A 12,137-nucleotide genomic window follows, 5' to 3' on the forward strand; every position below is an offset into this window, starting at 1 on the left:
TTAACTGTGTGTTTAATGGAAAGTTACGTCTTGATGTTGTGACTCGTTGGAATGCCACATATACGATGATTCGAAAAGCTTTGGAAGCAAAGGAAGCCTTGAAATTGGTTATTGATAGGTTTATAGGTTATGAATTCAAACTTTCGAATGATGAATGGGATACCCTTACTAAAATATGTAATTTCCTAAAGCCATTTCATGAAATCACTGTGTTATTTTCTGGTTCAGAATATCCTACTGCAAATTTGTATTTTGCTAGTGTTTTAAAAATTGAGCGCACAATAAGTAAAGCCCATATAGATCCTAAACTTGCACCCATGGCAAAAGTTATGCTTGAAAAGTTTGAGGGCTATTGGGATGAATATAGTTTGATCCTATCAATTGCTATTGTTCTTGATCCTCGTTATAAGCTTGTTCGAGTGATGAAGATGTTAAAAGTGCTTTATATTGATGAGGCATGTGTTGAAAAGGCGAAGGTGATTAAAGATGCTCTTTTGGAGTTGTATAACTTTTATTCTTCTTTGTCTTCCGGTTTTACATCAAGTACAAATGCTCCACCCTCCATCCCAGCTGTTATCGAAAATTCAAATAGTCACTTGGATGATGATATATTCAAGGTAATCAATTTCTGATTATTGTGGTTTACAAAATTAATAATTTTATGTTTTAATTTTATTATTTAATAAAAGCATTTTGTTTGAACTTTTCTAGTATGTTGATAATGATGATGATGAGGAGGATGACACATCAAATCGGCCATCGATGGAGATTGATTCTTATTTGTGTACTCCTCGACAACCAATTTATGAAGGGCAGAAGTACGATGTTCTTAAGTATTGGGAATCTCAAAGTAGTGTGTACCCCATATTAGCTGTTATGGCTAGGGATGTTTTGGCCATTCCTATTACATCGGTAGCCTCAGAGTCTTCTTTTAGCATGGGTGGTCGTATTTTAAACAAGTATAGGAGTGCGCTTTTGCCTAAGAATGTTGAGCCGTTGGTGACCACACAAAATTGGTTACGTGGTTATGATTGTGATATTGAAGAAGACGTCCTTGAAATTGGTAAAGAAGTGATAGATGAAAGTTTTGCATCTAATTAAGAAGACATGGATGTTGTATTGTAGTGAACTAGTGATGCTTAATATATATTGTGTTGCTTCATTGCTAAAATGTTTTAATCTCATAGAACAAGTATTAATAGTTTTAGTCACATTACATATTGATATGTTGTTCCTTTTTTTATCTCGAGTTATTGGTTATTATTTATGTCCCGCTAAATATTCATCTTGACCTGCAACCGACTCACTTCGTAAATGATCTGCATCGACCCACACTGACCCACCCAATAACCACTCCTAGTAGTAAGTAGTTTGTAAACGGTTCGATTTATAAGGATTCGGTTCATAAACAGTTCGGTTTATAAACGGTCCGGTTTATAAACGGTTCGGTTTGTAAACGGTTCGGTTTGTAAACGGTTCGGTTTGTAAACGGTTCGGTTTATAACGGTTTTTATGCCAGTTTAAACGGTTTCGGGTTAGAAACGGTTCGGTTTATTTTCGGTTCGGTTTCCTTTCCAGTTCGGTTTAGATTTGGTTCGGTTCTAAAACGGTTTAACATTACTCGGATCGGTTCGGTTTCGGGTTTACTAAAATGTGGTTCGGGTCGGTTTTCGGTTTCAAAAAATCGGTTTTTAATCGGTTCGGTTCTCATTCGGATCGGTTTGAATCGGTTCGGTTTCACCGGTTCGGTTCGGTTTTTGACAGTGCTAGTCTCGTGCCTAATCAGTAATCACTAAACTACCTCAATCACTAAAAACTATTTTAAAGTTACTCAATTAACTCAAAAACTAGTGCTAAACACACTCAATTTTAGTTATTTACTCTATAGTCTATACAAAGTACGAGTACATTTAAATTTAGTCGGTTAAAGTGAAGTTCAGTTGGGTAAAGTCTTGATTGTATAATTGAATCCACTTAATCACAAAATTTCGCGGGAACTTGTTGCACTTCTCATATATATACCGCCGGCGTAATTCAGGAGATTCAACCCAAAATTTCTCTGAAAATCCAAGAAAACTTATCTTATTACACCCAACATTATGAAAGCTCTGAACTTTGACAATGAAGAAAAAGAAAGTTACGATTCCACCCTTTTCTATGAAGATGACGACGACGATGATGACTGTTCTGTCGACGGAATTCAAGATGTTTCCGTCGCTACTTTGTCTTCTTCTCGCACCCCCTCTTGTCAGGTACTTTAGGAGAGAGAAAGTTATCATCTTTTTATGCAATTTGTTCAAAATTAATGATTTTAGCAAAATTGGGTTTCTGGGTGTGTTTAATTTCTTGTAAATTTCTAAATTTGGGACAAATTGATCATCAATTTCCTCAATTTAGCATTTATAATGTGTTAGTCTGTGTTTTTTAATTTCTGTTTTAAAAAGGTTTAACTAGGTTTTTGATGGACAAATTGATCATCAAATTCCTCAATTTAACTTTATTAATGTGTTTGTCTGTGTTTTTTAATTTCTGTTTTTGAAAGGTTTAACTAGGGTTTTTGATGTTACTTGTTAATCATGGTTAAATGCACGATTTCTTTGAATTTCTAAAGCTTTTTCATGTGGAATTCAGTTGATTAATTTCGTTTTTGTGGGGGGGGGGGGGGGGGGGGGGGGGGGGAAGTCTTAATTTTGGGGTTCTAAAACAGGGGAGTAGTTATTTTAATTGGAAATATATGTGATTTTTGTCAAATTTGGAATGTAGATTTTTTCTTTAACTTTTTTTGTTTTGGTTATTGACAGGTAAAACATATGGTGCCAAATTCTCAAGAAAAAACACACATACTCAAGATTTTAGCTGGGTGGAAAATGGAGCCTATAGACTATTTAGGTCAAGACGCATTCTCTCCTACTAGTATGTTTGCTTTCTATATGTTTGGGAACGAACTCTTCGAGGGTGAGATGACTGAAACAGAAAGAAAAATTAAACAGAATCTTTTCGAAGATCAGCAACAGCAATTAGAAGCTCGAGTTGAGCAGCTCTCTGATCTGATGGAGAAGCTTATTCACAATCATACCATAGATATCGCGATACAACTAAGGATTTGACTTGTACCATTGATGACCTCTGCAAAAAATTGTAAGTATATACGAAGTACTTCGAATCTAATTGCTGAAAATAAACAAGAGACTACTTCGTATGAAGTTTGTTGAAGCTGATACCTGTTTCAACTTCACTAATTTGCAGGTATGATTGCATTGGGAATGATTTGTTGGGTTCCCTTCAACAGAATACTCACATTATTGCTCCTTATGAATCAAAGGGACTTGTTCGAGCATCTGATTTTTCTGTTCATGCTGTATCTGATATCCATAATTAGGGGTGTTAATGAGTTTAGCTAGTTCGTGAGCTGAAGACAACAAAGCTTGGCTCAAGAAGCTCATGAACGCTCCTAGTTCTTCAGCTGAACACGACAAAGTTCGGCTCAGGAAGCTCGTGAATAGGTTCGATTTTTTTTAAAAAAACTATTTTATTCTATAGATTATAACATCTAACTTAAAATTACAATGACATAGAAGTATTAAACAACATTGGTGAGAAGCTTAAAATAATAACACAAATATAGTAGTAAGTACTAACTAGAGGTGATAGGGGAGCGAGTCAAGACTAAGCTATGCTTATAAGTGCAACTTCTAGCACACACATTCATCAATCAATCAATCGAAGTCTTAATCCCATAAGTGGGGTCGGCTATATGAACCAAAAGTGATTATTCCATGTAATTATCGACAAAAATCTTCCTCCTCCATCCCTTACATGAACCAAAAGTGTCAGCTCCTAGCACACACATTCATCGATGACTAGAAACATCTGTTCTCAAATCGCCCTGAACAGCTGCGTGTACACTTTATGTGTCTAGGTCTACACTTGAGTCTGCATAAGGTCTGCATCAGCATCCTCTGCACTTTTATACAGAATGATCAAGCCTGAACTTAAGATATGCAGTAGAGAAATTAGCATTTAGCAATAGTATAGCATCCAAGGTAAGCTTATATGGGCTTTATGTGACATTGGCAAAGGCCCATAATCGTATCGTGCCGGTGGGCAGTCGATTTATAGGGCCCATTTGGGAAGTCTAGATGAAGTGAGGATCCATGAATCATAACATTCATAAGCATGGTCACCCAAAGGCCAGCTCTTTTAATTCCTCTAAATCTCTAATGCAAGTATACTCCATTTCTTCACTTCAATTATCACATAATTATTCTGTTGTCTTTAAAATTGGGTCCTACCAATCCATAAATTATTTATCAGTCAATGTCAAAATGACCTAGCTCATTTGGATTTTATGATACAGCTTGTCAGTCTCCTTGCACTACACTATATATGTAGTATGTACACATACTTCCTCCCTGGTCTAAAATAAATCTCAATCATTTAATTTAGATGATCTGAGTCTAATCTCATAAAAATACAGGGGTTGCTTTTAATGACAACAATCCAAGTTTGTAATTAGCAGAGTAACTCTGTACTTCAATTTATTTTAAGAAAAAGTAAAAATAATTTTTTTTTAAAGAAAATAATATTTCCATAACTTTAACTTTTCTCGACTTATCAGAATTATCTTTCTTTGCAAATTGGATTATGAGATAAGTAACTGTAAATAGTGTATATCCACTTTACCCTATGACCCCCAAGGGCCCCACCTGTTAGGATACTTTGCAAAATTAGTCTTATAATATGCATTTATGGTGATTACTCCATCATTTTCCATTTAAATTTTAATTTTGATCAATAACATCTTTAATTATCAATAAGTATAAATTCTAATAATTAAAAGTTAACAATCTATTCATTAAGACGATTCCAACAAGTATCCATAAGACTATATATTTTTTTTCTTATATATAAATCATAGATATTAGTCAAAGTAGACAAATAAATAATACAAAAATAAAAAATGAAACATATTTAAAAATGGAGAGAGTATAAGCTTTATGGAACAAGAATACAAGATACGGAGTAGAATGTAACGTTACTGTGGGTGATTTTTGTCAAACCTGTCAGTTCAATTTTGTCAATTACTATTTACTATGGTATTTCTTGTAAATAAACAAGAAATAGACAGTAGTAGAAGTATAAGATATTTTTATATGAGAATAATGTATTTCTAACTGAATTGCATAATGCTCATTCAATTTTAGTGGGATGAAAAGCACTAAAACTTAACGTGACATAATAATAAAACTATACTTCTTCTGTTTCTGAAACTCGGTTCATTTGACTTTTGCACCCTTTTTTTTCAATTTTGTGCACTAATTATACATCAACTTTGACTTATATTTCTACTTAGGGTTGATCTCAATGTCAGTTTTAAAATATCATTTTTTACTCTTAACTTTTTTTTTGAAACGATATTTTACTCTTAACTAGTAAAATATATAAATGGTCAAATGTGTGCGTTAATAGACATAAAAATAAAAATGGTGCAATTATTTACCTGTTAGATGATTGAAAATATTAATGATAATATTTATGCTTTGACAAGCATGAGAATCAAAATGCATGGTCCAATTATTTCTAAATGGAGAAAGCATGTAATTTGATGAATCAAGCATATTGCTTAATGCTTATAATGCATGCATGCTGTAAAAGACAAACTTTTTTGGGCCTTTGACCAAAGACATGAGCAATTAGACATTGAAAGCCCACCAAAACCTAGTAATTTCACATCATCAATTTAATTATCTTACACTTTTTGTTTAATGGAAATTTTGGATATTTTTACACTTTCAGCCCTTTTAAGGGTATATTGCCTTTTTATCAATATCCATCCTTTTGGTTGCATCACATGGGGCATTAAGCAAAGGCATCAATCTTTACTTCATCTTACATGCATTTAAGTTTCTTTTTCTGCATGTAAAGCTGGCTATTTTATTTATCAAAAGTTAAGGGGTCACCTAAGAGATTCTTTGATGTGTTTGGATGCATGATTGACTTGAATGATAAAAGGATCCTATATAATATAGACTCATTATTTTAGCAATATAAATATAACAATGAACTAATCAATTAATGTTTAATTGGAAAGTAAACTAGTCATTGTAGAGTTTAAATGGAAATTGATAGAATATAAAACTAATCTCGTGATTACAACCATATATAAAGTCGGTCTAGAGACTCTAATGATTAGTTTAGACTTTTGATAAAGTTAGTTTTATGACAGAAAAACTGGCTTGAGTGAAAGAGTCTCAGTACTCATGGGCCCAATGTTTATATTTTTAAGCCTTAAGTGACGTGTCTGACACTTGTAAGGTTACATGCGCATGTACACTTGTAAGGTTACTTGTACTACTCGACAATTACACTCGTGTTTGAATCTGATGATGCTTGTAAATCTACTCGACAATCATACTAATGTTTGAACAACATAGATGAACCATACACCCATTACAAAGATCTAAAATTTTGGAAAACTTGTTAATTTTTATGCAATGACCAAAGTGTTTAATAGTTACAACCAAAGTGCTAAAAGTAAACTTCCCATTTCAAATAAACTTTGTAGCTATACAACCAAAAAGCCACCACCCCTTCTTTTCATGCAAATTAGACCACCACGTCCAATTAAAGTTACTACTACAGACAATTAAGTGGTTTTGCTTTACATTTGACAAGGGACTAGACAGCAAATTATACCCACCTTTTTAATTCAATTTTGTACACAAAAAAGTGTGTAAATTTACATCAAGAATAATGAAAAATTTCCCCCCTTTTTTTTCTTAATATTTAGTGTTTTTAAGCTTTTCCAAAGGACATTTGATTGACATTCGTGTGAGTAGTCTCACTCCATATCTCAGAAATTTGTTCAGTTTGCAATAAATGTGAAACTTGTATTTATCTTCAGCTTACACTTCTGTGCTTTACTGTCAAAATCTGTTGGATTTTACTTGGGTTGCAGTTGTTATGTTGGTTTCTTCTGTGAGCCTTCTTTGTGAGTGTAGTTGGTTGAATACAACTGCGCTTTCATAGTTTTATGACGTTGATCTTTTGTTCACGAGTCTATTTACATAGAGTCAAATTAATTGTCTAATAATTAGGCAACTAACAAAGGGCGCAAAGACTGTCATATAGCGGTTACTTATATACATGTAACAAGTGTAATGTATTGTAGCCAATTGACATGTTACAAAATAACTATTTTGCGTTCATAGCAATAGTAACATATTGATTAAAGGGTGATTTAGTTATTCTAACTTTAGTTAATAGTTGAATAACTTCAGATCATGCCTTTCTCCTTTCCCAAAAAAATAAAGGCATTGATTGAGGGTACTGTGAGTGATTATTAGACAAAAAGTTAGATTATGGGAATGATTATAAGAGCCTCTTGCGTTGAAATTTTGTTGAATTCTTGAATACAACTTTTTTATTAGGCTTGACAATGCACGCATGTCACAATGACAATGTTTAGAATGTTGAATATGTATGTTTATGGTTATAAATATACTCCCCGTCTTATTTTATTTGTCTCATTTGACCGATTTTTGTGAGAGTATGGCAAATAAAATGATATTGAAAGAGTATAATATGACCATTTTCATCAATTTCCTTTTGTGTGTTATATTCTTTCGTTTATGGATTATATAAGTATAAAGAACTATTACCAATATAGTGTTTTGTCAATTTTAGGACCATTCTCTAAAGTCTAAAACGAGAGGTCAATCTGAATAGTACTTGCAATATTCTAAAGTTTGAACTTGCTTGTGAATGTTAGAATCACTGGTTTATACTCTGTGACAATAGAGGGCATGAAACACATTTTATTTACTTATGTGGTATAAAGAGTTGTATTGAGTGAGTAGTTAGTTTTGTCATATTAGGTGTGATAGAAAACAAAGTATAAACAGATTGTGGGAAACATGTGAACTAATTAAAAAGAAAATGGAGTAATATTTTAATAGTAAACAAACATTAAAAAAATCGAGAAACCATTATTTAAGAGGTAGAGGAAGTTAGTAAGAGGGTACCACTTGTTAATTAAAGAGAGGGCTCTTTTAATTATATTATAAATAAAATTTACTCCTTTCACCAGGATTAATATCATATATGTATTCTTTAATCCGTATATTAGGATAATGTGACAACGATAGAGGTAAAAAAAGGAAGACATATACGATTGAGGTTTATATTTGAACCCATCAATATTATTTTGTATCCTACTACTTTAGTAACTAGTGTAACTGTTTCAGCTCAGAAGTATTCGAGTCCTTAGAAAAACCCAAGTCTTCAAATAACAATAGAAACATCAATTAGTTTCACTTTATGCACATCCAATTTCTATGGAGGAAGCTCACTTAGCAACTTCTGCCTTCAACTATCTTACCACCAAACTGTATTAAAGCTCATTCTTTCAGACCGACACTTCGAAAAGGCTGCTTATTGTCCAACACTTGTGAAGCCGTTCGACATCTAAACCCGAAACATGGAGAAACCTGTTTCTCAATCAATTCAGATATCTTCAAAGCCAAAGGTAACAATTTTTATACCAATGCATTGATGCTAATTGAAAGTTCTTGCTGATATAGGCGATGCAGTAATGTTTCCTCTTGCTTCAGTCTGTCACAGAACTTCTTAAGGAAATCGCGATGTTAGAGCTGGAAGTACTGCAGTTGGAGAAGTATCTTGTTTCCCGGTATCAAAAAGCTCTTGATCGCCGACTAGCCTCGCTGTCAAAAGACAGCAACGACGTTTTATCAGAAGAAATGGTCTGTTCTAATCGTTTTCAGATGCCTGCAGATCAACCTATCAATAACAACATTTGCTTAGAAGACAGCAATAATGAAGCTAAGGAACAAGAAGATGTGCTTGGTAGTAGCATTCACCGGTGTCACTCTTCGTTATCTCATCAATCGATAGCTTATGCAAGTCGATTATCTCCTTTAGCAGGGAAGGTTGCTGAAGCTGTGAATTCTTACCATTCCTTGCCTTTGACTATGCTGGAGGTAAATATATGTTTTTTCATGTAAACTTCTAGTAAGAACATTAACATTATAATATAATTTGCTACATGAATGCATGAATCCTCAAGTTTCTATTTAGTACAGCAATATATCTAAATCATCTACTTCTTCTGCTTGAACGCCTTAATCCCATAAGTGGGGTCGGCTACATGAACCAACATGAGGACTTCCCAGAAGGTCACTCGTCCTAGTACTACTCTCAATCATTGTGGCTCATGTGAAGCGATGTGACAAAGTTATACACTGGCTAAATGAACTCTGCAATATACCTAAATGAACTCTGCAATAAAGTAATCTGAATCTTGTATTTTGTAACAGCTGATAGTAAAGAATATGGCTGATCGTTTCACCTGAATGAAAACCCGTAGCTGAACTTACTTTTCCTTATCTGAACTTACCTGAATGAAAACCCGTATCTGAACTTACTTTTCCTTATCTGAAATATCGGCCTAACTGAACTTATTTTATATCTGTACATTGAATTTTGCTCGTATCTGAAATTATTGAAGAAGATAAAGAAGGGTGCTTTTTTTTTTTTTCTTTTTCTTTATAACTTTTTGAAGGAAGAAAGATTTTTGCTTAAAGATTCAACTCTTGCTTCTTAACGGAATACATTATTATTTTATCACATCAGCCAGAAGCTTGTGAAGTTCCAAACAATGTGGCTACCTATAACTTCAGTGAAGTTAAAGAGACAGCAAATTGGCTTTCAGCGGAGATGGTCAGGTGCATTTCAGCCATTTACTGTAAACTAGCAGGAAATTCTGTGATCAGCAACAATTTCTCATCACCTGCTGTATCAATTCCATCGTCGATAAGTGGATCACCACAAACTCATGAATCTAATTTGTGGAGTCCTCTTAGGATAAAATCTTTTCAGGACTTACATTCAGATGCACCTTACCAAGCGGGAGGACATTTCGAGTTTAGTGGACTTTACAGTCAAATGGTTGAGGTCCTCCAGATTCATAGGGACAGTACAAAATTCAGAGATATTGAGCCCATGCTTCAAAAATATAGGTAATTCTATCATTGATTCATCGTATTAAATGTGTTTCAGTTTTTGATCTTGCAATGAGGTTCATTTTTTGTCTGCAGGTTACTTGTTAACAAATTGGATGGAGTAAAACCGAGCAAATTGAACCACAAAGAGAAGTTAGCATTTTGGATTAATGTGCACAATGCTCTTGTGATGCATGTAAGAATGCTATAACCAATAACAAATTTTATGTCAACTTCTCCTACAACCTTTATCGTATAATACTGAACTCTTCTTATTGGTGTCGCGACAACAGGCATTTCTGGAGTATGGAGTGCCACAAAACAAGCTTAAACGACTGTCCTTGATATTAAAGGTTCAGAATTTACTTATTGTTTTATCCATCTCCAAAAAAAAATATACTCGCTTTGTCCCAGATCTAAGTTGATACTGCATTATAAAGCAGAGATTATAAGAGAAGAGGTGGAGAATAAAAGGTGGATGGGTGGATATTGAACCTGCAAGTCACACGTTTAACAAAAAATGCAGGGAGACTCATCCCAAATTGAATACATTAAAACTTAGTTTTGGGACGGAGGGAGTATGGAGTATATGTTTTGAAATCGTTGTTTATAAGCTGCTCGTGTTACACAGGCTGCATATAGTATTGGGAGTCATACTATCAGTGTGAGCATGATACAGGACTACATTCTTGGGAACCAATTGCCTCACCCGGGACAAGTATTATCTTTAACTTTTAAGTAATTACAATTAATTTTAAATCTTTTATGTCATGAAATCAATCTGAATGTGTATGTATCCATCTTCTTGCAGTGGTTTCATAAATTACTCCATATTAAGAAAAAATTCAGGACTGGAGACAGAAGAAGAATGTTCGCGATTGATCACTCTGAACCTCTATGTTACTTTTCCCTTTGCTGTGGAAGCCATTCCGATCCACAAGTAATAATCTTACAACATAGCATCACGGTTTATTTGAAGGTCTTACTAAAAGTTTTATACATAATATGTAACTATCTTGTGCTTAATGTATGTACATAAGGTTCACGTATACACGCCTCAGAGAGTGTTCCAAGACCTGATGGCTGCAAGAGACCAGTACATCTTGAGCAATTATCGAGTTCATAAAGAACAGAACAAGATACTACTGCCAAAGATTGTAGAGAGTTATGCCAAAGATTCCGGCTTACACCCACCTGAACTCATGAAGATTCTGGAGCAGATTCTCCCTGCAGATCTTCAGAGAAACAGGACTACTTCTAGTTACAACTTTCGACATAGGAAAGGATGGAAAGGCATTGAATGGATTCCCCACGACTTTTCTTTCCGCTATCAGTTCCCCAAGGATCTCTTGCAGTGATCATACACCCACTTATGAGCTGAAAAAACTGAGTAGATGTTGATACACAAACATAGCGTGAAAGAGGTGCTGATCAAACCGGCTCAGGGTCTTGTTATGTCTATTGGTGTCGCGAGGATGTCACTCAATTATGCATGAACAAGACAACAAAGTTGATAATGTTTCAATGTAATTGGACTTGAGCTTATTTGATCACTATTATCTTGATGAAATTGCTTTGTTTGTGGTTCAAGTTGAACCCCTAAATATGAGAAGATAAGCTAAGGGAATTGAATTTGGCTTTTGCTTGGTTGCATTTTTGGCATATGTGTGTTTGGTCGGTCTCCTATGTAGTGGTTAAGTATTACTCAAGAAAGATTAGTTTTGTCAATTGCTTGGAGAATTGTTGGCTTTCTACATTTTTGACAATGAAATATTGAAATAAAATTATGATGCCAAAAGAGCATATTTTACAGGTGATACATGCCAACATGAGCATTTTGCTATTAATAGTACACAAATTTGCGTTTTCTAGTTCAGGGATATCAAATAACTAAATAGAGATTTTGTAATTAATTTAGTTTGTGAAATTATTTTAGTCTCTGAGATCAAATACCATAGTGATTAATGAACTATGCGGAGTACACTTCTACTCTATAAAGAAGCTAAAAACCTAGACAATGCATATGGAAGCAAAAAAAGAAACTTCATTCTTTTCTAATAAGGGTTAATTATAGCTATCAAGTTCAAAAATTTTAATACATTTGAAAAAAAAAAAGTT

The 12,137-nt window shown here is 34.0% G+C and overlaps 1 protein-coding gene across 1 annotated transcript; it reads left to right on the plus strand.

Annotated features, from left to right (window-relative positions):
* Positions 1-8,211: 8,211 nt before the first annotated feature.
* LOC110698515 lies at positions 8,212-11,854 on the plus strand. Its single transcript, XM_021875959.1, has 8 exons — positions 8,212-8,527; positions 8,613-8,999; positions 9,652-10,037; positions 10,116-10,215; positions 10,313-10,372; positions 10,651-10,737; positions 10,831-10,959; positions 11,060-11,854. The coding sequence occupies exons 1-8, from the start codon at positions 8,480-8,482 to the stop codon at positions 11,375-11,377; spliced, it is 1,515 nt and encodes a 504-aa protein (XP_021731651.1). The 5' UTR covers positions 8,212-8,479; the 3' UTR covers positions 11,378-11,854.
* The last annotated feature ends 283 nt before the right edge of the window (positions 11,855-12,137 follow it).

This window comes from Chenopodium quinoa, unplaced genomic scaffold (assembly GCF_001683475.1).
Source record: "Chenopodium quinoa cultivar QQ74 unplaced genomic scaffold, ASM168347v1, whole genome shotgun sequence".
In the NCBI taxonomy this organism is placed as follows: domain Eukaryota; kingdom Viridiplantae; phylum Streptophyta; class Magnoliopsida; order Caryophyllales; family Amaranthaceae; genus Chenopodium; species Chenopodium quinoa.